The following is a 27,371-nucleotide window of genomic DNA, read 5'->3' on the forward strand; positions in this document are numbered from 1 at the left end:
AGCATTCCACCTTTGGGGGCGGGATGTCGTTTTTGTAACCGTGACGCCCATCATTCAAAATGCAAACCAATGAGAAAGAGGGAGAGAGCGCTGCAACTGTACCGTCGCTCTCTCTCTCTCTCGTTATGTGACAGCATGGCTCATGCACCCTGACCAACTCAGTTGCCTGGAAGATCCCTGTTGTGGACTATATCCTACCACTGAATCTTGAATGCGCTAAAAACCTTTGTGAATTACGTCTAGGAAGTAGCCTAGTTTGGTTTCCCAATCTGAAGACAGCGCGTCAGGGCACCATCTATACAATTTCACTTGGTAAACGTCAAGGTTTGACTATACAAACAGAGCTTTGGTCTTCATTCACTTGTTGGAGGATGAGGTGCCAGTGGACATACGCTGTTGTTTTCATTCACTCCAACTAACTACAGTGACAACCCGCACTCTGGGATGGGAAGTGAACACTCAATGGACTTGAAATTTGTCTAATTACTTTCTATCCTCGTGGAAAACTTACTCGATAAATCGCAAGAAAGGATGTGCTTGAGATGAACACATTATCAGACTGGACTAGACAGCGACCGAATTAACCGGCTTCTTAGTGTTTCGTCTAAAAATGTACATATAACTGTGACTCTTTGAAGGCTCCAACATTCCTTGCACTGCGGTCGTATAAACCTGTCATTGCAATTAAAGAAACATAATTTAAAAAGAACACATTCCGCGCGTGGGATATTGAAGGAAAACTGACTGGTCGCGCAGTTCGTCACCACCGGAACGCTGTATCGAAGGAGGCTGCGATTGAAACTTTCAGAAATGCCGCAGGTGGAGATGTTTTATTTTGTGTTTATCAGCTTGTTTATGTCTGTGTCGGGCCTGGATCCGGCGTCTAAGATTGTGGCGGATCGCTTCGCAGTCTACTGGAACCGAACAAACCCAAGGTGAGTTAGTTATTGTACAGTAAATATAATAAAACGCAGTTTCACCTGTCATTAAACGCCATAGTGCGCAATACCGAACGAAGTAGGCTATAGCCGACTGCGGCTGCGAACTGAACAGGCTCGTCGACCCACTAGGAACGCTTGAATAAGTTTCATGAATGATACAGCAGTCACAACAAACACATATTGTAAGCGTAAAACTTCGTTAAAAATACACGCGTGCACATCTCGCGCGCGACATGGCACTGACAGCGTTATTTTACAGTAATTTGGCAAAATTCTATAAAGTTATAAGCGCGACAAAAAAGGAATTGCCAAAATAAACAAGTCGCGAATAGTTTTAAAATGTCCCATTTAAGTGATTTTTAGATTTTTCTAGTTATCAAAAGTGTTCTCTGGTAGCCTATAGCCTACTAACTAGTGAAAATGGTGTGTGTAGCTTTATATATACTGCAGGATATATATGTGTGTGTGTGTGTAAATGTGTGTGTGTGTAATTATATATATATATATATATATATATAGTGATAACTTTGGACAGGATTTATATGAGAGGGTCTTTCTTTCTGCTTTTGGGAGATTGACAGGCAAGCTCTTTCAAAGGAAAAAGTTATTATGCCATACCACTAGCTTGTCCTAGACATTGCCCTCTAGAAACATCATTAGAAATAAATATCATGCCTCATTGGTCAGTTGTTCAATTTACCTCTTTTAAATGTGATTTTGCTTGTTATCTTAATTCTAAAAGGGCACAATTCTATCAATTCATATTTCTTTTGAGGCATTTTACAAAATGTGTGGCTGAAAATTAGCCAGTAATGGTTTTCAGCGAAGGTAATATAACCTTGATGTGCAATGAAGGGTGTTAATGAAAAATAGCACCAGGAGTACTATTCTGACTGAATGTAAGATTGAATAAGTTGGTTTGATGACTGTTAATAGTTTGGCTAGTTTAATTTGAATAATTCATCTCTTAATATATTATTATTCATGTGAGGAATAATTTGCTTAACAGATTAACATATAATAAATATATTTATATTGAAATTACATTAGGCTTGCTGTGCCCTTCTCATTGCCGCAAGTCTTGAGTTGCCTGAAAGTGCTGTGATTCCAGCTCATCCCCATTCTCGGTTGTCTCTCTTCAGTTGCCATGGGGCTTTCTCTCTGCCCTGCACCCCAGCCCCATGCTGGCTTTACACAATGGGTCAAACCCTGAGAGACATTTCAGGAGTGGCTGATGCCCAGTTGGGTGCATGCTCATGAGAGAGAAGCGCATGCAGGGGTCACACGTTCAGTGATAACTGCACAAGGCTGCGGTTAACCATCATCGGACAGTATTGAGCTCTGGTCAGGGTGAATTTGAGGGCGAGCCCTATTTCTATAGCCTGGCAGCAGTGTGTGTTTGTGTGATAGTGAATATATGTGTGTATGTGTTGGAGGCTCCCTGCCTATGTTTTGTCCGGGCAAAATGAGGCCCCTCTAGCAAATAAATGAGTTAGTTCAAATGAGTGTCTCTCATTCACATTCATGTACTCACCCAATGGCCTAATTCAAATCTGGCTGGCCTGTATAATGTAGCTTCAATCTCTGGCAAGACCTCTGGGCCTTAAATGTCACTCATAACCTCCAAAACAAGCTACCTCCTGATCAGAATGTGCCTGCACATCGGCCTGATGCTGGACTTTTTCATTTAAACATTGATTTAATCTATCGTACCCTTAAAAGACCTATTGTTTAGCAGGTTTTAAGATGCTTTATCATTTCATTGTGTTGTTTTAAATAGCCTCATCTTCCTCTCGTAATGTCACTCAATAACATGACTAAATTACGAAAATTAGAGACAGCTGTACGAGAGTCCAACTCAAAAACTTAGATAGTTATGCCATGAAAAATTAATTAGTTTATACATTGCCATAGCTTTAATTGATGTTCTTAGTAGCTTAATGGCAATGAGATTCTATAATAATAAGAAACACAACTATTTATAATTTTTTTTTCCCCTTTAAGCAATCAGAGAGGCTTGTCTATTAAGGCTTATCTCTCGTTATTTTCCAAGCGTAGGGGTTGCACTTTAAAGCAGCGGCGAACACACTGAATGATTCCTAGTATTTTCACACGAGCGAGTACGGCGGAGTCTATAGAGATTCTTTATAGGATTTAGGGGGGAATGGCTCCTTTAGTTTTTGGCCTGAGATTTGTAGCACACCCATTCATATGTAAGCCTCTGTCTTGCTCTACATATGGTGGTCTTACAAGCTTCACTGGGTTTCGGGGGCTCTTTCTTTCCCCTCCAATGCGGTCCACGCCGTTTGCAATTACAAATTCAATTCAAGTTGGCAGATTTCCTCTGAAGTTTCCCAGCTCGTTCTCAGATTAGTCATTTCTAAGTTCGAGACGTGTTTGTTCGCAGGCATTACTGGATTGGCTTGAGATAGAGAGTTTATTGTTTCCTTCCCTATCCTGCAAGTCTGAGAAAGTAGTGTTCTTGTAATCCAGATAAGCGATCTACATTACAAATATATTCATTTGTCAGTTTTTTTTTTTCCTGGAATTTTATACTAAAATAGGTCTTGTGTTGAAAACGAAACCTGTTTATTTGTTGTTGATAGTCAGGATCAGTCAGGAATCAGTATTGAATTCCTACCTTAATCTTCTGGCTGTTTGTGTATGTGGTGCCATGGAAGCCGATACCGCTGTCCATCAAAGAGGTCTGTCGAATGGCCCTAACAGCTGGGGAGAGGGATTTCACCATTCTGACGGAGTCCCGTTTTAATCACTGATAATGCCTCTCAAATCTCTCAATAACAGATGTGGCACATTTCTTACAGTTTTTGAAGCCTTCTCAGTCAGGTGGTGTAGTGAGTAGTATGCTCTGCCTCTTTAGACTTGGGTCTTTTGTAACATTTCACACTTAAACGCTTTCTACTGGTTGTCTTTCTCTGCTAATTTCTTCACTACAGAGATGGGAAATGTCATGGATCTCCTGTAAAGCCGTCTCTTTTTCACCTCTTAACTCTAGCTTGCGCAATATGACCTCAAATGTTTTCCTTTTTGTGCCGGCTCAGTTTTAATCCCCACTTTAAAAAACAAAGCCCATGGTTTGTGGTTTGTGGCCAGCTGATATTGTGATAGCTGTTCGGTGGTATTGTGTATGGTTCAGTTTGCATTGTTCTGCGTGTTTACCCTCCTTTTCCCTCGCTGGCACTTCTAGCCTCCCGCTGCTGGGTTCCGCTTGGATTTTAAATGGGGGGTGAAAAAATCATGTCCAAATATTGACTGGTCCGATTCTGAAGACCTCGGTCTTCTCTCAGCTCACGTGAAAGGGTGCCATTGTTCCTGTCTTAGTGGATCTTTGCCAGAGTTTCAAGTATTTAGGCTCTTACATGGCAGGAAGTGCATACAGCAGGGCTTGTAGAAGGAAATATAGAGCGACTAAAGAATGGAAAGAGTTACATATGGGAACCGCAGGGCTCTTGGTTTGAGTCCCACTATCGCGCCCCATCCCGATTAACCCTCCAGGGCTGTGTGGCAGTGTGCTGGTGCTCTCAAAAGATTTGGGCTATCAGAAGACTCACTCCAGCAGAGAGAAAGTTCTCCTGCAGGGTAACTAGAACATCCTGCTGTTTGATGACCCCTAACACACCGAGAGGTGCCTGGCCCCCTTCCTTCTACACTCAGCTCTTGCGTTACGCTAATAAACTGTCATGATTGCGTCGCTAAGAGAATTCAGGGAGTGCCTCTTTTTAAATTAAAGTTAACCGTTCTTTCATTTTTTTTTTTTACGAATTCACTCTTGAGTCATCACAGCGATCGCCCATCCTTTTTGATGATAACTGATGCATTTCGGGTCTCTCTGTTTGCTAGAGGTAAGCTCCTCATACTCTGTGAGCTTTTAAACTGTGAGTGGTGAAATGTATTTGCTTGGGTCTTTGAAGGCCTGGCTGAAGGTATTAACAGAGAGGCACTAAAGGGCTTAGGAGGTCATCGGCCCATTGTGTAAAGATACAAAACACTTCCTCTGAACCCCTTCACCCTTCTGTGTCTCCCTCGGAGAGCCACGACCTACACAACCATTCATATTAATCAGCTTCAGACCTTAATGACCTGATAAAGCTCCTGAAAGGACCCTAAAGTTTACTAAGCCCCCTTGATAAGAATTGGAGGAAAATGTAGCATGCGGTAATGACTGCTTTGCGCATTCTTTCGCAGCGAAAGCGCAGAGCGGTTTGCTCTTTGTGCCCTTCATTATGGCACATTTAATCGCAATGAGAAATAATGAAGGAAGCATTTGTTCGACAGGCTAAGCTAATAAAAATGGACTGACTTGGCAGGAGTTAGCATGAAAGGAAAACAAGAAAGAACAAGAAACAGGGAGATAGGATGAGAGAGAACACTTTCTAGCTTGAAAAACGTGTCTTACAGATTTGAACTTGGTCTGTAACCTTAAAACTGCTTTCACCTGCACAAATTAGGGACTTTTGGATGAAGAATACCTTTAATCTTCCTTTCTCATCTAGAAGGAACATACAGTACAAGGATTATTTGAAGCTGCCTTCTGTAAAATATTTCACCTTTTCAAAGCATGGAAAAATTGCTTTTTGGATTTTTGAAAAAAAAGATATTTTTGTGCTGTGGTGAAGGACATAAATCTTTTCAAATTCACTGTTTGTCATTAAGTTGTTTGGCTACTTTATTGTGAACATATTGAAATCATAGCTACGGTAGTGCTCCAACAAAATCATCAGTTTTTAAATTAAATATTGTAGAGAAAAGTAAATGAAATATGACGTTTTCAATTTACCAAACTTTTTTGAACGAAAATAAATGATGAAGGAAAACCTCTAAGGATAATGCAGCAGTTGATTTTCTTTTTGTTTTTATAGTTTCTTTCAGGATAAACCCAATAATAAATTATGTTGCTTTAATCGGGCTGTTAATTGTTTACAAATATCTTTTGGCTGATGTTTTTGTATGTCGCGCATTCACCACACTGTAAAAAATAATCGTAATTTTAACGGTAAAATGCTACACTGCAAAACTGTTAATTGCTTTACCGAAAGTTTCCGTACTATATACGGTAAATAACTGTGATATAATTTAACTGTAAAATACCGTTAAATTTATGGTATTTTACAGCAAAAGTTTTTAAAAGCGAAACTTTCAATGTTTTTGAAAGTGAAAAAGAACAACTCCTTGTATAATTTACTGTGAAAAACCATAAATTGACATTCCCACAATTCCCTGCGTCACACTTCACATTTGATGTATTTTTGTTGAAATAACTGTCTCCTCATAATTTTCTTTTTTTTTTTCTAATCAGTTATGTACATTAGGGATTATGTTAGATTTAATGTTGTTCAATTAATGTTTAATGCATTTTTTTATTTCACGTGTGTTACCATGATGGTGTTAAATGTTTGTGTGCATAACACTGTGCAATATAAGCAATAACCTTCTAATGGAAGACAACTTCTGATGAGCTTTGCTCATGTAACTCTCATCACTACTGTGATGATTGATGATTGTCAGTGTATTACAATGGTACAAAACAGAGATCAATTTTTCAAAATGTTGGAATATCAACAGATTTCAGAAAATGAAATACGGTTTATTACTGTAAATTTTGAGTTAAGCCTGTAAAACCATTTACGTTCCTACCGTATTTTTAACGGTAAAGTTCTGGTAATCACAGTTGCCATTTTTTCCCATAAAAATAACGGTTTTATTTTTTACAGTGCAGTTCATGTTTAGAAATGTGTCCCTCTTTTACGTAATGAAAAAAAGGTCAAAAAACAAACCTTTTTGGGATCTAGATGTTCCAGTCACATTCTTGGTTTGAGATTGCGGAACCGTTTATAGTAGATTATCAGTATGTGGTAAGTGGTAAAGCATTTCCATGTCACAAATTTGAGTACTCTCCGAGCATTGGGACTCATAAAACATTAAACGCTGTTTGCGATCTCAGAGTCAAGTCTGGCCAACAGACCTTCACACGCAATGTTGAGAAAATGAGGTCAATGTGGCCATCATTGGAATTATGGTCATTTTGCTATATCAGTGAGGATGACTATGCGAATTAATATCACTTTGCCACAGATTGTTATAATGTCATTAAATATCATTTTCTGTCCGTTTTAATCATTAAGTTAAACTTTTATCACGTTTGTGATCATCTATGAGTTAGTTACACTTAATTTGTTGTCCGTATGAGTAGTCAAGTATTTGTCTTGCAGACATAGGAGGGTATACGCGGCCATTTTCAAACTTGCTTCCATTTTGTGTTTTGAACGAAACAGCTGCAGATTTGCGAGTGTAGGTTCCCATTTTTGGGTGCCCTTTTTTCTCCTTCACTTTTACGCCTTGGCTTTTTTAATGTGTTGCAACTGATTTCCTTCCAAACTCTGTTTAATTTACATCTTGCAGTCAGTCGATCGAAAAGAATGAACTGTTTATTGATTTCTAGCAGTTTCACTGTGTCGATCCCATTCCAAACTAGGAATGTAATCCTAAAACATTCGAGTTATACAAAACAACCTTAAATTTACACATATCATTTACTCCACAGAAGCACAGACATAATAAACCTGACTCGTGCGATGGCAGCACAACCCCGTCCTTTGTACGCTGGTGCTCTGGCGCTAGTATCACTGGTAGGGGGAACATGCTGGCAGACGGTGGAGTCATGGAGGCATCCACTCCTCTTTTATCTATCTGCTGCGGCCAGGCCTCAGTTATTCTTGTGCATAATTGATGGAAAAGTAAGAATAGCAGAAGTAATGCGATGAGAGGGTGCAGCGAAGCGGCAAGGCGGACAAGCGCACTGCTGGCAGCCGGGAGTGGGATCGCGTGCGTGGGGCAGCAAACATTGCAGGGGATGAGAGGGCAGCTGGAGTAACAGGTCATCACAAAGAAGCAGGACAAAGTGTCAGCCGCTAGTCAATCAAGCACTTCCTATTCCAAAAGTGACCTTCTGGCTAGAAAGCACACGCAAGATATATGCTGGTCAAACTTGGAGCCGTCTGCCCAGTTGACCAAACGCATGACTTTTTTGATTATACTTGATGTACTGCTTGTCATTTGATTTTTTAATGAAATACCATTTTGAATATGGGCGTACGGCATTGTTTTGAATCCTTTGAACTCCCATGTGATTCAGTGAAACTGCAGGCATGCTCATGCTGCTCCAGTGACAAGTTGTGTGTCACACCTTGAGCAGTCACTACAAAGAGGTGCTAATGGGTGAACAGCCCTACTTTGTCTAATAGACAATGAGCCACTAACCAGTATCATCCTGTTTCAAAGCAGCCGTGCGACCATTCAGAGGCAGGGAGTCTGCAGGAAATGAATGTATCTTCCCCTCAGGTTCTCTTTGAATCACTTTGAAGCACTAGTTACTGAAACTAATCATTATTGGCCCTCCCAATTTGATCACTATAGGAATTGACGAAAAGCAAAAACACTGAAACTGGGACAGATGAAAACTGGAAGGGTCACATTTTAATAGGCTGAATAAGTAACATTACATTTCTGTTTCAGTATGTACTGGAACACTTACTAGGAATAAGGATGTGGTCAGCGATCAAAAAGAACCTTTTCTTTAGTCTGTCAGCTGTCTGTTTTTTTTGGTTTGCCAACATTTTGAATCATGAAGCAGGGAGAATAATCCTAAATGTGATTAAAAACATGAGTAAATGCACAGATAAATCTTTTCTTTTTAGGATTAGGATGGGAGCTTTTGTTTTGCGTTTAGAGCTGTTGTGCTATTTATTAGAAATTTGAATAGCTGTTTTTATGGCTACAAAACTTTTAATAATTACACATACAGTGATTACATGTCGTGTATTTTCATGGATTATTTTTACATGAGGCATATTTTGGAACGTTTTTCTTTTTTCAGTGTCTAAAACCACATTTTTTTTCTGTGTTTCTGTAAAATTTGTCTAGAATTAATTTTTGCTTTGAAAGATGTATATTTTCCTGATATATAATGAACTAAAAAATATGTTCCAAAGTAATTTATCCCTTAAATTAACTCTTGATTCACAGGCTTTATTAGAAAATTATATCCCCCCCCCCAAAAAAAACAAACTCTTTTTGTTTTTTCAGGAGAAATTTTGTGCAACCACTAGGCATGTACAGAAATACGATACCATTGTAACTCAAAGGAAACCATCTGTCTTCGACATAAATATTATTGCGATGCCATAAAGGCTTCCGATGGAAACATAAGCACTGAATGTGCTCAGGAAACAAATAAACCATTTTTATGGCTGTACCTACAGCCCTCTCTGGGCATTTCTGCTTCCCTGAAAAGACACAAAGACAATCCTTCAAATCATCACCTTCTAATGTTCTCAAACCTGCATGCAGTAATTTGCAGAAATTTACTATTTTAATTACAGTATAATTACTCATGGTTAATATAATTATATATATATATATATATATATATACATAATTTTTTTTTTTTTTTACTTAGAATTTACAAAGAAGCAAGATTTTACATTGTAGATTTGAGTAGGTTTGTGATGAGGGGTTTTATGTGTCAAATATTGTTTATAGATTTTAAAATGTAATACAAGTGTCATAAAATGTATGATACCATCAACCCAGCCGTTCATTAACAGATTCGTATTGTATTTAGATTTTTTTTTTTAAACATTTTTTAAAAGTTAAAATATTACCATTAAAAGTCAGGCAGATTTGGTTGTTTTGTGTTTTGTTGACCAGATGAGAATTTGGTTAGGAAGTCTCAGTATTGTGTGACTATTGTTGCATGTGATGTGGATGGATGTGAAAGTTCAGCTGGTCAGGTCCAGACACGCAATGCACATGGGACATTCAAGTGCCATTACCAGACACACATTTCCTTGTAGCTTGTGTCAGAAAGTAAGGGTTTTTTATTCACATTTTAAAATTCTTTTTTTACCCTTTAAATTAACATAAATATAATTGAGTTATTTTACATGCATTCTATTATATCATACAATACACACTAATTTGTCTTTTGACTATCATTTTTGATATCATTTTTGACAAGCTACTGCATGTTATAATGTCCCTGTTTACAATTAAAAAACTGGGGCACTGAGCAAAGCAATCGAGGGGGAGTGGTTTCTAGAACCCACCAATTGAAACATCAGCACAGGCTCTGCAGATTTGGGGAAACCAATAAGGTTTTGATGGGTTGAGATCTCGGGCAGATTAGCTGAGTAGAGGAACTTGGGATGGCTTGAATAAATGCAGAACGTGTTCTTTCTCAAGTTCACTTTTGGTTTAGGCAATTTGCATGGCAAGTTCACTTAACGATCGATCACCCTTAAAAGCATGTCACGAAATTTCATAAGTGGGGAGAACAGCCACTTCTGTCAAATTTACAACATTTAATTGTTGGCCCGGCGCTGGCCTCTGCCAGCAGAGAGTGTTACATAAGTTATGTTCTCATATTAGCCTTTGTATAAATCTGATGCTCTACGGGACACCTGAAGTTTGATGGGAGAGGTCCGGTGTGAAAGTGAGAAGGTTACGGGATGCGTGGGCCCCCTTAGCTGCTCCCCTCTCCCTTCTCTTCCTCCGTCGCCAGTTGTCTGCCACGTCCATAGACTCTGTCTTATGGGCTGATATCAGATACGGTGGGGATGAAATGGCTTACGCTGAGCTGTAGCCTGGGCTCAACCGAGTTCTCACCCCTTTTTATTGTCCGCCTTAACTCTGATGTCATTTCCATACCCTCTGGCGACCCTATCAAACTGATAATATCTTTTGTCGGCAAGTCCCTTGTAGGAGTAATCCCAATATGCATACCAGACTTTGAAAGCAAGGAATACGTGTTATATGGGTGTTAGGATACGAGCACGCAGACACTTTTAGCTTCCCCGCTGGGGGAATGAATCTCCGTTTGCCTCTGTCTCATCCCTTATGTCTTATAATGACTTTGTGTTTTCTCTTTTCTACGTTTGATTATTTTGCCTATGTCCCCACTCCCTGCCTGGGTGCGATATCTCATGGTGGCCATTGAATTCGCCATATGGAGCCGGTACGGCGGAGCCTATCTCTGTCCAGATGCTTTTCAGATGATTGTGTAGCACCGTGCGATTTTATTGTGAAACTCCGCTCTCGCCCAGACAGAAACACTAATTTAATTTGGTGTGCGCAGGATGAAGACGTGCTTTTGAAGACAGACCCCGATATGGTCGTGCTTATCAGGAACTGCACGTCCTGCCACATTTGCACCCTTTTAATCTGACATCCTGGACGCTGGGTTTTGTACTTGGGGTGTGAACATTATTTAATGATGCTGAAATGTGATAATTTTGTACAAAATGGCAGTTCATAATGTTATCGTGTCGCATTGAAAGGCAAAATGAGAATGCTACATTCGTCGTCTCATTTTTCACAGCCCTTTTGTTGTGGTGCAGAATTACGTTAAATTAAGGCAGAATTGTTGAAGCCGGTGTGGGAGTTCAGTGGGTTTAATTGTTTCTGGTTTTCTCACTGAGACAAAGAAAATTGCGATTGTGCGGCCAAATAAAAAGGTTTATACTGACCTCATGGCACGCAGTTTGATGTCAAAGCCAGAAAGGTCACAACCACATGGCTACGGCTTCCAACGCTCTCTTGACTTCAGTCCATTAGCACCTCCAGCCAATGGGGTTCCAGCCTGAGCTAATCACCACTCTGAGATGTTTATGATGCATTTAGGATGTTTTATCTCTCAAATAAAAGTGTTTGATAAGTGTTTGAAAAGACAGCCAAGGGTAATCACTCAGGCCATTTCACAGACTCTCACGCTTTAGAAATAAGTCCTGCTGCAAAGATCAAAGTCACCTACAAGTTTTTTCGTTCTTAAGCATCTGGTAAATTATGATTCACAAAAAAAAAACAAAAAAACTTGGATTTGTTCAGATTTGCTCCTCTTGCAATTGCACATCTGTCAGATTGTAAAATAGTGTTTTTGTTCGTTTTATTCCGAGTGTGTTTGTGTTCAGTCATTTAGGTCATTATTCAGCTCTGTTGGGTTGCGGTTGCACTCAAATAACCCTTGATGGCACAGGGATTTGCTGTGTCAAGGATAAATAAGTTTACTATTTAGGACTCACCAAGGGCAAAACAAATATATATCTATAGACAAATATCATATTTCAACCAAAGTACCAGATTTACTAACATATCTATCTATCTATCTATCTATCTATCTATCTATCTATCTATCTATCTATCTATCTATCTATCTATCTATCTATCTATCTATCTATCTATCTATCTATCTATCTATCTATCTATCTATCTATCTATCTATCTATCTATCTATCTATCATACAGACAGACAGACAGACAGACAGACAGAAAAGATTTTGGTGCAGAGAAGAAATTGCTAGTAAATTTCATAAACAATTACAAAGAATCAGTAAGTAAGACAATAAATTAAATGTGACATTTCACAGTAAAAACTGAAATACTATTTTCTTGTTAAACATACTCCAATAATCTTTATTTACAACTGATATTTTTTTACAGTGTATTTTTTTTATTTCTTTTCTTATTGCCTTAGCTGAGACCAAGGTACCACAGTTTGTAGTTGAAATTACTGTAGTAAATATGTTTTTTTTTTTTTTGTAGAATGGGTAATTATTAACATTTAAGTAAAAAAAACAATAGGAATCAGTTAAAATTACATTTCTGTTCTTTTAGAAGAAAATCAAAATTTGAATATACAGTAATCAAATTAATGTATAAAATGGTGGCTTTTAATGAAAAGAGTGCGCGTCAGAGTGGGAAAAACTAACTGAATGGTACCTGGAAATGTTGGCCACACCAATATTGATGGGCCTGTTGCACAACAAGTTCAAGCCAAAATCCTGAGTCATATTAATTCCAAATCAAATGTGTAATCACAGCAACAACCTCTGTGGTTTTCTGTGTTCAAAACAAAACCAGTGGAAATGAACTGCAGTCCAGAGAGCAGGCCGTAGTTGAAGAAAGCGACATTCGTCAGTCGGCTTCCTAGAATTCTCCAATTAGAGCGATGATATAATTACACTGAGGAGCCCACTTTCTTTCAGGTGCTAATTGAATTGGTGTGTTTGCCAAAAAAATACTCCCATTCTAGCGGACAGAGAGAGAAACTGCTCGGGCACATTCTTTCGTTAAGCCCAGGGGCGTTTTTATAGGGCGTGAGGACGGTGTTTTCAGAGAAGATATGTGAAAGCTCTAGTATCTGTGCTGGTATTTGAATCATATGTTTTGCTCTCCCAGGGCCCGTCAGATGAGCAACCTAACATTAGGTATAAATAGCACTTAAGAAAACCAGATTTGATTAAAGGGCGTCTTGAGCTATTGATTTTCTCAGCTAACTGTGCACTTACATGAAAAAGGATCAGTAAATTGTTGTGAATGGTTTAACATGATTATGTATTATGTTATATATCTATATATATATATATATATATATATATATATAAACATAATATAAATTTTATATATTTATATATGAAGAGTTCAGATGCAAAAGCCTCTAAATGCCATTTGAAATTTTCTTCTAAAATGACCATTTTTATCAAGCATGTATATTTAAGTTCAGTAATTTCACTTAAATGACAATTAATAGGTCATCTTCATTGCCATTTAAGTCAAATTACTGAACTTAAATATACAAGCTTGATAAAAATCATCATTAAAGAAGAAAATTTCAAATGGCACTTAGAGGCTTTTGCATCTGAACTCTTCATATATAGATATATATATATATATATAAAAACATAATATACATTTTATATATATATATATATATATATATATACATATATATATACACACACACACTCACATTGTATTTATATATTACATATATAAATATTTTCGGAGAAATCTAAACAAACATTATTAAAAAATAGAATTTATATAAAAAGATAATTCTGTAATATACAATTTAAAAAAGATCATTTACAGCCATTATGAAAGGCTTGAATCGACAAAATCACTCATAAAGGTGGTGAATGTTGCTTAGATGGTTGAAAAAAATTTTTTGGAGAAATTTTGTTTGAGGGGTCATAACTAATTGTGTTCACATTTTTGTTCTTTTTTTGTGATTAATTACAAAATGAATGGGTTTATTGAGAAGTTTTTAAAAAGTCTCACAGGAAAAGTTAAAGAATTTCTTTCAAATATTTGAAATATTAAGCGCTTTCTTTTGAAAGTGCTGGAAGAGCTTGTTTATTGTACTTTTTAGCTGTTTTGCTTGCCATTGCCATGAAGATTTTATTTTGGTGCTGACTAGGCCTGTCACAGTCATACATTTTGTATAATATGTTAAAATGTATTGCAAAATGAATTATGAAAAACAAGCCTTAATTTCTTTGTGTACTTTCTAAAAGTATTTTTTATAATCTTTATTCTTCACTACTCCCTCCCTGCCAGATTATATTCTCCCTAGTTGATGACATTTTACACAAGTGCTTAAATCTCCATTATTTGAATGGCAATATCTAAATTAAATTTAAACTGCACAATTATTGCGGTTATCTTAAATTATTGTGATTAGATGAAATAAACACGATCATACGATTAATCAATAATCATGACTGGCATAGTTCCAATATGGTGTACAATTTTTTTAAATAATTATAATAATTCACTGAAAAAAACTGCTATAAGCTTACAGACCAAGTGAATCAGTGTACTTGACAATTTGGATTAGTTGTTTTACTGGCTGTTTAACACACCAACAATTGTTGTAGCTAGCCCAAACGTTTCAATCTCTCTAGAGAGTTTTGGTTCAGTGACTGAGACCACAATTGTGCCTACCTTGTTTAGCTCTTAACGGAAGACTATTTCTCACTAAATTCTGTTTGGATATGTCTGAGTTTGTTCGTTTCCAATTGAAATAGATGGTCTGTGGAAGCAGATGAAAGAAATGTTGAACAAAATCTTAGTGAATGAGAAGAGACAAGTAGCGCGTTGGTCCACGCGGTGTGCGGAGCAAGGTGTCTAATTGTGTCTGACACCTCTCTCATTGGCACAAGTAGGAGGTTTCAGCACATCAGCGGGATTTTAGCAGGAGCGGAACTCTCACATGACTATTGTTAGGTTTATATTCTCTATGATGTTAAACTGTCCATACTCTGTGTTTGGATTGATGTCAGCACCTGGTAATTTAGGCTTCCATTAGTAGTGTTAGTATTGCAGTGCACCGTTTGTATTGTCTGATGTGGATAAATAATGTGAGTCAAAGTGATTGGAATCTCAGGCCAGAATGCCGGCTCCGCCTAGTGTGTGTTTGTTTGTGTGCGTGTGTGTGTCTTTTCCCGCTGAGCAAGCAGCGCAGACTGTTTCTCACAGATGGAGGAAACTACACACCGGGAGTGTGACTATCAGCACCATCACAGGGACTTTTTCTCTCTTCATGTTGTGCTCCTTCTCACCCTAGCCACTGAGGGGGCCACAGCGAATCAAACGCCCCATGAAAGCTGAGTCGAAGGTTATCTGGCGGTGTAGACACATGATCGTTGGCGGACTGTCTTTTAAAGCTGACTCTTTGAAATTCACAGTCAGCATTAATCATTCTGTCCTATCTATTTGTTGAGTTTATCTACTGATCTACAGTTTTGACTAACAAGGCAAAAGACTTGAGGTCAGGGTATACTACATTTTCAGCGTTCCGCTCCATTACAGTTGAGCGTGCGAGCCTTTCAAAATATACATTTTTGACCGTGAGCGTGGAAACACGCGTTCGACATGTGCGCACTGTCTAGTGGAATTTGAATTGAAATCATCTATAGATCTATCTATCTATCTATCTATCTATCTATCTATCTATCTATCTATCTATCTATCTATCTATCTATCTATCTATCTATCTATCTATCTATCTATCTATCTATCTATCTATCTATCTATCTATCATCTATAGATCTTTAGGTCTGTCTGTCTGTCTGTCTGTCTGGCTGTCTGTCTTCAAAACTGTCTTCAAAAAATTTGTTATAAAATTATGTATTTTTTTATTGTTATTTGAATTGATATTAATTCCACTTCCTTCCTAGAATTAAATTCAAATGGCAACTTTGCATCCTGTTTCTGTTTTGCTAATTGGCTACCTAGCAAGACCATTGGTGGTGTTTAGCGATGGCCTGTACAGAAAAACACTGGGCAGAATGCAAGTACTTAGAGTGCACCTGGTGTGACCATTTAGAGTTATACTTTTGACACTGTAATTTACCAACATCAGGCCTCTATTAACAAAATGATCCATACTGATCCCATACAGGCCTTAAGACCGGTCTGGCACAGCACAGTCCACTCAACAAGACATTTATCTCTGATCAGAACCAGACCTGGACCATTGCAGCTATGATGACGAGAGAAGATATTACCCCCTTTCCCTCAGCATTTTTTTCTGGGAATGAGAGCGGTTTACAGGCTCTGGTCTGCTGGGCTCTGGCTGATTGAGCTATGCAGCGCAGGCTTCAGTTGTGGCTGCAGATTGTCTGCTGGATGTGCATATAACGTTGGTGATTAACACGGCCTGTCATGGTGCCATGACGTTGCATGGACAGAGAGCTTCTTTTATGGCGCTGTATTTTGCTGAGTGAATCAGGCTATAAAACTGTCTCTGCTAAAGAGCCCTGCTCTCAGATCTCTTTGCAGACTCTCTTTTATGTATGTTGCCCTCTTGGCCGCATACGTTTAAATGTTGCCTATTTTACTGAAGACAAACGCTCTGCTACTGAAAAGAGCATGATTGAAGGACGGATGTAGAGGGCGACCATTCTCAAGGAAAATTTATTGTTATATCAGGGCTGTAAAAGTAGTTCGATTTAAAAGTGTAATTTTTAAAATATTGTTAATGCGGTTGATTGAAACCTTCAGATCTGATTGGGATGGACTGGAGCAGTAGCTTTAATTTTTTTATAATTATTTATTGTTAAAACCATTTAACAAAGGTAAAGTCATTGGATATCTTTATATGGTGAATGTTTTAGCGTTATTGCAGATTTGCATTGAGTTTTAAATTTGCAAACATGCTGATTTAACTAAGGGCTACATGCATAAGTAAAAGTTATATACATAAAAATAAAATAATTTATTGAAATAGATTGACTGCCCTAGTTGTTATTTATTAATGTTTACTCACACCTGGGTCAACAGCCACTCCAGGCCCTAAAATTATACTATTGTGAAACATTTTGAGTTGTGCTTAAATCAGGGAGTGTTGAATGAGTAGAGCATTACCTCATATATAGAAATGCTGTAAGTCAGCCTGTGGATCCTCTTAAATGCTCAGTTTGTTTCAAACGCACAGGGAATATTCTTAGACTTGCTGTGGAAAAAGGGACTTCAGGGCAAGCGTGAATCACAAAATAAGCATGATCACCGAACACGTCTGTTCGCAGATCTGTTGTCATGGTCACTGTAAACATGGTAACATATTTGTTGAACTGTGGCGAGGCACTGTTTTGACAGACTCTTTTTCGTTAGGCCGTTCCATTCGTTTTACTGATCCTGGCCGCTGACTTTAACCTTTAAAAGTTCCCCTAAAACATAACTCACCCGAATAAGCTTTACCACAAGCTGAGTGACACGCTAAATGGACGCCTCTGTGTTCATTGTGCGTGGCCATTCGATCCCAGATTTCCTGTGGGAATTACACAAACATTTTACAACAAAAAGGATAGAATTCCTCTCGCTTTAAAAAATGAGTTGGTGTGCATGCCATTGTGGTCTTGGTCAGTATTGTGAGCCGGCCGGTTTCTTTCTTTACATTGCATGCTGAATGTAGTGAATCGCCCATTAAACCCTCGAGGTGCCCAAGACATGAAAGGCCTCATTGTGACACCAAAGAAATCCTTGCGACACCTAATCACAAAATAAAGAGAAGAAAAAACCCTGGCACCTCACACCAATCTCTCCGGGTTATCTTGAGCGAGCGTGACCTTTGTGACATTGATAGGATTTCACACACACACAGAAACGCGGCAATACTGACCTAAGCAGACGCGCACACATCCACACAGACGCCTTTCATATGTCTGCGCCTCTGTGGTTTTGTATGTGTGGGACTGGGCTCTTTGAAGCTGTGAGGATCATCAGGGCAGACGTCTCCGTGGTGATGTGCTCTCCTGGCTGTTTCTGGAAATAAAGCTCCGGAATGACCTCAGGATTGGGGCTCCACCAGTAAAAACAGACTTAAAAACATTTTATAATATTTTATACAGCATGTAACCCACTGAAAAAAGCATCTATTTTGCGTTTGATGGCTACTGTGCTTAATAAAATTTGATGGGGCATTAAAAGGATTGCATGGCAGGTTATTAATGTCTTGCTGCTCTGCCATTGGCTGGATGGTGCTGGAATCAGCCTGGATTTTTCCCAGCCATTCAATCCAACTGACATTAGCCTCTAAAGTGAGGCCAAACATGTGCTTTCCCTTAACGCTGGCCTGAAGATAACCTCCTGCGCCTTGCACTCCGACGTTCCTATTTTTCCACAAGCTGTAAATAAAATAAACATTTCTCTCTCTTCTATATGTAAAGATATAGCGTGTCTGTGTGCGTGAATGGTCAGATGAATGAGGTGTGTCCGTCCTCAGCTGTAAATCTGTCAGATCTGAAAGCGTTTAGAGGAAGTCTGCGTAAGCTGGTCACGGTAACTCAACCCTCACCTCATCATCAGCGCAGGTGGAGTTCGGTGCAAACCTCAGCCCTATCAAACCCCCATCTCACTCCCACACAGAAATAAGGGCCATCTATCTCTCCTTTAGGGCCAGTGAAATGGCTCGTGGCTTACTGAGTGATGCCATAGTAATGTGTTTTCTCGATATTTAAAGAATTAAAGGGATAGTTCATCCAAAAAGTATGTCATAAATCTGTCATTTACTCACCCTTATGTTGTTCTAAACCTGTATGACTGACTTTCTTCTGAGGAACACTCTTTTGAAGAAGTTTTTGTCCATATACAACCTTAAAAATAAAGTTAAATGAAGTTTTATGTAACAAAGGAGCATGTTCAGATAATCAACCAATCAACTCAAGAGGAAGCTGGTATAAATAAAGCTTTACCTCACCTCCTGTCTCAGCATCCCTCCACCACCCCATCACCTCACACTCGGCTGGGTCTCCCCCAGTACAGGGGGGAGTACTCTGGGTTTGGGCAAAATTACGAGCTCGGAGCCCTCCCCTGGACAGCAAGCCAAATGCGCATAAATATTACTTTAGATTTCATGTACGTGTGAACTCGTGAAAAGGGGGTTTTGTAGCACTGCCAAAGTAGAAATCTTTTGGATTCCCCAAAGAACATTTTCCGGTGAACAGTTCTTAAAAAAACTATTTTATTTTAGTGTGAAGAACATTTTAATAATCCAAAGAACCACTTTCTGCAATTGAAAGTTTCAATGGGTGTTAAGGCCGTGACACACCGAGCCTATGTCAAAGAACTAGCAATGCATCAGCTGCATCTGCGCCTAACCCTGCAAAAATCTGTTTTTAAACCATCTTGCACACCTGTGGGTACTGAACCCCTAAGGTTGACAGGCATACTATATGATCCAAAACACCTGGATGGGTTTTTGTTTAAGTAAAACATGTGGGTTATCACAATCATGTGCCCTGCTGGCAAATCAGGCGCTGTTCTTATGCATCAGAGGGATCCCATATGGATCAGTACTCAGTAGTTTCGAATTGAACATGATGAAGTGTCATAGCGAACTAACCAGGTCTCATTATCACTTGAGAGGTGATGTCACAGGAAACTGGACTGTCTCACACTTTGACCTTTCCTCTTTTGAAATCTATCAGGTCTCAAATGTCACTAATCATAACATGACAATTGAGAGTACCGTCCTCCAGCCCTCGCGGTGTGAATGTCAGACACACCGTCTTACCACTCGCTATTCTTTCGAGGCAAGAAAGACTAAGCCTTTGCTCTCCATCAAAAAAAGGAAAGGATCAGGTACATGATTGTGGTTCAGACTACTTATTCTTCCCTTGATCCTTTAGAACAGACAGTTGTTCTCATGCCAGCCTTGTGGGTAGATAATTAGTATGTACACCACATCGCCTGTTTCTTCAAGAAATTCCAGGACTCTTTTTAGTTTTATTTTTGCGCTATTGTCCGCAGTGTGAGAACTTTGGGTTATCAGCATTATCTGCATTCCTGTCCTTTTATGTCTCTCTATCTTATTTACATGATGTGTCTGCTTCTGATAGTTCCAGTTCTAATTTATAGCTCAATGGCATCTGATTGAGATGGCTGAGGCCTTTGCCAGCATTGCCTTAGGTGAGGAGCAGAGCCTAGCACTGTTTGCATTACCTTCCTCAGGCTGATGCAGAAACTGGATGAACCAGGATGCACGCTGGCTCTCTTCAGTCATGTGATGTCATTTAAGTTCGAGCAAAGGCCTGCGGGAGCCGTGCCTTGATAGGATCAGCACTGTGGCTTTGTGTTTTGTTTGCGCTGAAGAGTGTGTCTGAGCTCCCACACTCATTTTGCAACTCAGACATCCATAATAATCCCATAAAGACGATTTAAATGCATTGTGTAGCTTAACTATTGTTGTCTGGATGCGAAAAAGCACCCCCCCCCCCCCAAATAAGGGCAAATAAGGACGGAGGATCTTGTACACAGTGAGGACAAAAAAAGAGAGGAAGGTTGTTGTTTTTTTTACCAGTGTAAAAGTTTTGATTTCCTTGCTCAGGCATGTCAGTGTCTGGGTGCAGATTCGGCAGTGTGGGATTTATTATTGCTGTAGATCTCTCTTACAATGGGAAAATTACCTTTGAGTGACTTGTCCAACAGCATTATTACTTGTGACACCTCCTCGCCATACAGACATGACCATGTTATTCTCTCCTCCACCACCTTAGTCTGCATATTTGAAGGGTTCATCATGGAAAACTGCACTGGAACTATATGAATCACTGAAAACAACATATTTAGTCATCAGAGGAATATGTAAGTTGTAAAGAGTGGAAAGGAAATATAGGGGATGAATATTTTTGCCTGCAAAATGTGATTATAATAATAGTAACAATAATTAAAGCTGCAGTCCGTAGCTTTTTTGGGTTAAAAATGATCAAAAATACATAGGCCTAATTTAGAAAATATATAACCAGCCAGTGTTCAAAACTGTCTGCTTCGCTTAGCTTGATTAAAAACGGTGCTTGTAATAATGTTTTTAATTCCAGTGGTACTGGTAGATTTCCACGGGAGATTTGAGCGTGTCTTTGCGCCATTACGTCACATCTATTCTGTACACATAAAGGAGTCTCGGCTAGTAGGCGATATTGCATGTGAGGATTTTTGAGGAGGAGATTTATAGCCTTTTCTCACAGCACTTGATATAATTAACCTTATCAATTTGATGGCGAATCCAGAAAGGTTCAAACGACAATCACCAGTGACAACATTCACCCGCTGTAAAATGCAAAAGACTTTGTTCGGACTTTGGAGTGGCTACAGAAAAAAAAGAGACTGCAAACGGAACCATGCAAAAACAAGGATACATATCGGAAGGACAATACATGCAGTCAGGCAATGCTGACATTGTTAAAATTAACAATTTGTTGAGAGTTACACGAATGACTGCAATTGCAGATTTCGAACAGAGATGGCGACAAAGAGGAAAAACGCCGGACTGCAGCTTTAAATTAAATATCATAAATATAAAATTCTCAAAGTTCCAATATTGTTTACATTTAATATAATTATAATATTTTTTGTTATAATTACATATATAGGCTATATTACATATCACAAAAATGTAATTTGTATATATATATATATATATATTATAGAATTTAATGTTTAATATAAATAATTAATAATATTTAAAATTATTAATATTAATAATTAATAATATTTAAAATAATTGTAATACATAATAATATTTGATATAGTAGCATACTGTATGTAATTGGTAAATATAATGTATTACATTCATATACATTAATTATAATAATATATTATATACAACATATTTGCGTATATAATTAATATTATAAACATATTATAATTATATTATTTGTAGTTATATTAAGTATTAATAAATATTATCATTTACTATTAATTACCATTACCATTTAATAATATTTATTTATTTTAAACAATTAATTAGTTAAAAGGGCATTTATGTCTTGAAATGGAAGACCTAGAGTGGAATCGAGTTGGAGCTGTGACATCATGCTAACGTTTAATCATCAAGTGTTCAGCGACAATTCAGGGGAGGCTCTAAAAGTTCATTATCCATTGTCTGCGGACTGGCTCATTTATGATTCAGATTTATTAGCCTTTGACCTGGCGGATTATTACATAGAACTGTACTATGTCAGGACAGTGTGATGAGTTTAAAGAGGCCCTGATCAATACTGCTCAAGTGCTCTCCATTTAAATAATGGACACAGAGTCATAACTATCCACTCAGGGTGAAGTGCCATAGGGTCACAGAGTGATCCTTCGTGCAAGACAGGAAAGGGATTTTCACCCACGCATTGAGGTAGAGCGAGAAGTCGGTTCCTGCGTGAATTCCCAGCTCCCTGCAATTTAACGCCATTCTCAATGGTGCTCTTACTGTAATGGGCCGTTGAAGTAACGAGCATGTACATGAGTGTTGTTAATATGTGGATCAGTGTTATATTTGTATTTGGTGTTGTGTTATATATATATATATATATATATATATATATACACATAAACATAACATAATTCGGTGTAAAAACAGAGCTATTTAACAGCTCCAAATCCCTGGGCTAGAAGTTACATTGTGTATATATAATGCAAAGGCATAACCTGATAAACTAATCATTTGTTTTCTTCTTTCTCTTTGTCTCTCTATTTTTCCTCGTTTCGGGTGACTTGTGGAATTTCCTGTTCAGGTAAGAGAAAACACATTCCTTCATGCCTAATGTACTCTGTTGTTATATAATTGCATGTAAATAATATTCACCCTAGAAGCACAAGGATAAATGCTTGTGTATGTTTTATATGCATCATGTCACACTGCATTTTTTTAAGTTTACACTTTTCAACAAGGTGTTTTATGTTAACATTGTGCAATAGTTACATTAACAGCAAACAATATTTTTACTGCATATTTTTTTTCTTCATTTGTCTATATACAGTAAATATACAGTATCTTAACAGGTTGATGCTAAATATATAAATATTTTTTCTTGTTTTGAGTATAAATTTAACTCAATTTAGTGAGGTTTATTGTTAAAACTAGAAACAACAATTTACCAATTGGGTTTGACAAATATACCTAATTTATTATATATTATTTTAAAACAAGTCTTAATACCCCAAACAACTATGCTGAAGTACGTTTATCCTATTTAAAAAATGCTTAGACATTTTATTAAGAATACGATTTGTGCGCCACTATTTGCGCTCTGTCACTCATAATGTATTAGCCCATAATGTATTAGCCCATTTTATCCTTCACAGGTTAAAGTTTCCCCTGTTTAGCAAAGCAACACTAAAACATGTTTGCTGTTAGACAACATCTGTGCCATGTTAGCTCCGTTCAGTAAAACATGTGGAAGCCCTGTAATAAATAAGCAGCCCATGGCCGCACGCTAACAAGCCCGAGCCCAACAACATGCATTAGCTATGCCACGCACTCTCTGAAAGAATGCCGTGCGTCGGGACACCAACCGGCCACAGAAAAGCGGGAAGCAGATGTGCGCCTGCCGGAGGCTCATCTGGCTCCCCTCTCTGAACCTGCGTGATGTGGGAGTTATTGATGGGTAGCCACCGTGCGCCGGCAAGCGGTGTGGTCATTAGCGAGGTACTGGTGAGAGGGGCAGAGAGAGAGAAACAGTGGGAGGTTAAATGTGGGAGTGTGTGGGAGAAAAAAAAAACAGGTCTTTCAGGACTCATTCATCAAATAGATCCACTGAACTCCCCTCTGGACATGATTTTTAGACAGACTGAGAGAGGGAGTGTGAATAAAAATCATGGGTACATGACATACAGTCTCTATCTATCAGTCCTCACCTCTCAAGGGATAAGCCTCAAACAGATATTCCTGTGCCTTACGTCAATAGTCAATGGTTTGTTCCAGGAGTTTGAAGAATGAAGTGCATGTACCATCCTTCATGATTGATGCTCCCTCTGTAAGAAACCAAAGGTCTGGCGTGGCTTTATAAAAGGTTCTCGGTTTTGTTGTTTTCTGTTTGTGCTTGTTTGTTTCATGCAGAATTGATTCATTCAATACATTTTTATAGCTCTGTGGAATTTCTTATAAAAATCCAGTCCTCTCCCTTTGAAAGCACACTTGTTTTATTTGGGTTTGTGACTTATTGAAATTGGAGTTTATTTGCTATTCTGCAGCTTGCGGATTCATCTGCTCTGCTATTTTACCCTCTGTGCCCTTTTATGGGTCTTTTTTCTCCCATTTTTCATATTTGTTTAATTATCATGTAACTTTTACATAAATTAAACTGCTGAATTCGAGAAAGATCTCTAAGGACCAGCACTAGAGCAACTGTTGGGCCAGCTGGCCTCCCTTGGGCCCATGGAAGGGCCATGAGGAGTTCTTTTCTGCTTAGGTCAGGGTAGGAGGTGTGGAGAGACAAGACTTTGAGCCGAACCATAATCAGGGCTCATCGGTGCCTCCTGCGTTCCCAGCAGCCCGAGGTGTCCATCTGAAGAGACAAACTGTCAACGCGGAGGGTCCTCTCCTGGTCCGCAGATTAAATTCCCGCATTCCAAAGATAAACGTTGCAGTGGCTCCAGCTCATTTGCAGGTCTGCTAACGAGGCCCTGCTAGTTAAGCCCAGCTAAAACGCAGATAAGCTTATCTTCATTTCATGTGTCATTGACAATATCTGTTTGTGTCTACCTTTCTTGGACAACTTTGAAGTCCTCTCATGGAGGAGTGGGTGTTTGGGGCCCTAGCGGCAATTGTTGCAGTTTCCAAAATTAAAAAGTTGATATCGAAAGTAATAGTTCCAGCCCGTTCTCATCCTTTAGCGTAACATAGAACGCTATATGACAAAATGGCGCTATACTACGCACATGGTACCCTTTATCGTTAATATAACACGCGAACCCAAGTCGTTATAAATCCTTTAGCGTAATATGAAACTACCCTACCCTACCCCACACCTAAACCTACCCATCGCAGCGCGTGTTATATTAACGATAACGGGTGCCATGTGCGTAGTATAGCGCCGTTTTGTCATATAGCGTTCTATGTGACGCTAAAGTATGAGAATGCGTTGATAGTTCACTCAAAAAAATAATAATTATGGTTTTTATTTTGTTCTAAATGTTTTTTTTCTTCCATGGAATACAAGAGGATATTTTATTCAAAATATCCAAGTTGTTATTTTCTATGTAATGAAACCGAATGGAGCTGTGTTCCAAAAAACAATGGTCCATATGACTTATTCCATGTGTTTTGAACCCACACTGGGGTGTTGCTATCGTTATTGATGAGAACTGAAATATCAACTACTGATATCATATTCATTCTACATATATGATAATATTGTTAATAATCCAGCTCCAGTAACTGTTGACACTCCAACACAGTAGATGGCGGTATGACTGTTACACCTTAATGCTGGTTGCCACCTGTCATGTAATGGAAAAAAGAAAATAATTATAAAAGAAAGCAAAATGCTTTACCCAAAACCAAAGATAGTTAACTTGCCAGAGTGTAAAATGACGTTACACACCATAGTCTACAGGAAGTGCAATGCATTCGTTTATACGTTTTTGTACAGGTTACAACATTGTTGGGTTAAGTCTAGCAAACATTAACAGAGAGAACTATGTCATTTCACCAGAAGTTATGACATTTTGATTAAAAATTACAATGATCAAAGATCAATAACATGCATTTAGCAAATAGATAGCATAAATTTCCATTTCATGACAACGTTTTTCATCACTTTTCACTAAAAATCTTTTCTTCCGCCATAGCTTTTAAAACTCATTTGTGTTTGTGTTTGTGCTTGGTTCAAACAAATAAACATGTTAAATCACCCATTGGACCTAAAAACATAGAGGTTGAGGAAGTGATTTGCATTTTTTTTTTGTGAACTGTTCCTTTGAAGCTTTAAGGCCTCTGCAGCGTCTGATTTTCACAGTGTGCCACAGTGAAACTGCCTGTGCATGATTCATGCAGATAAATGAATGCTATTGTGCTTATTCATTCTTTTGACCTCTCGCGCCCTCACTTACCTCCTATCTTCGATCATTTGTTCGACGTCACTCCTAGAGTTGAAATTAAGGGTAATTATAAGGCGTACATGTCGCAAGAGTGAACACTGAATCACACTGACATATCTCCCCCCCAAACTTTCAGCACCAGCATCTTTGGCACACTTTGCACAAGTTCTCGTTTCTGTTTTGTTTTTTTTTGCCTGCGGTGACGTGGCATCGGATTATTTAGTTTAGGAAACATTCACACCTGAAACAGTGCTGTATTGTTCTGCCACGCCCGCAAGCAAAAAGAGGCTTCCTCCTCTCCGTCTGGAGTCTGGTCCCATGAGGCCGCAGAGTAGGCCATTGATAAAACGCCTGCTTTTTATCTCTATAAACTCTTGGCTCACGCTAGTTGAGCTCCTCATCCCTCTGGCCGGGTCTGACAACTCAGGCTCGGTTAAGACTTTTTCATGGCATCGATTCCTGTTAACTTACGCGCGTATGTGTGGAGCATGGCTTATTAGGCGTGAATGAGGGCAGGGATGTGCTGGGGAATTTGTTTGTGTTTGGAAAGCTGCCTGACACTCATTTGTGAGGCAGTGAAAAACATTGGCAGTCTAGAGGTGCCTGAGCAGACTTCCCAGTCTCGTATTTCAAATCCTCTTAGATGAGGAAGATGATAGTGCTGTGAAATGGAGATGATTATGTTTACTCTAAACAATGCCTAACAACATGCACAGGGGTTTCCTTTAAAGATAGGAGTCTATGCCATTCTCTCCTATTTTAATGTGGTTTGGTGTGTCACTTGTGCTGATCTCGCCATTTTACCGGTGGTATGTTGTTTTTGGTTGACTTTACAGTGTATAAAATCCTTTAAGCCTTTAAATCTCCATAGAAAAAGAGTCATTATCTATACCTGTTGAGTGAAAAGTATAGACTCTGAAGAAAGAGTGTACTAAAAAAGAGTATAGGCACTTTCTATGCATGCTAGGGTGTTTCTTTTAGTCTGCTGTAATTTTTGAACATATGTTGACATTTTCAAACCCTTCACAGAACTGGAATTCACTAAATCTCTTTTCATTGCTTCTGTTTACATTTGGATTTGTTGAGGAAAATGGCTAAACATGCCGCAATTGTCCTCCAGTAAGAGGTGTGTTTGTCTCTCGTTTGACATGTTTGGTCAAAATGGTGTTAAATGGCTCAGCAGGAGTGACTTCAAAAGGGAAGACCTGGCAACCCACGGATATGCCACTGCATAACACACTGATGCTCATTAGGCACTGCTGC

At 38.6% G+C, this 27,371-nt stretch overlaps 1 protein-coding gene across 1 annotated transcript in view; it reads left to right on the forward strand.

Moving 5' to 3' along the window:
• Window positions 1–458: 458 nt before the first annotated feature.
• The window catches only part of efna5a (ephrin A5a), a 45,434-nt gene continuing 18,521 nt past the window's right edge, over window positions 459–27,371 (forward strand). Inside the window, exon 1 of the mRNA XM_039688356.2 lies at window positions 459–935. Within this exon, the coding sequence (XP_039544290.1) occupies window positions 811–935 (125 nt within the window). The 5' untranslated portion in view covers window positions 459–810. The remainder of the gene's footprint in view (window positions 936–27,371) is intronic.

Source organism: Pimephales promelas, chromosome 19 (assembly GCF_988280905.1).
Source record: "Pimephales promelas chromosome 19, fPimPro1.hap1.1, whole genome shotgun sequence".
Lineage (NCBI taxonomy): Eukaryota > Metazoa > Chordata > Actinopteri > Cypriniformes > Leuciscidae > Pimephales > Pimephales promelas.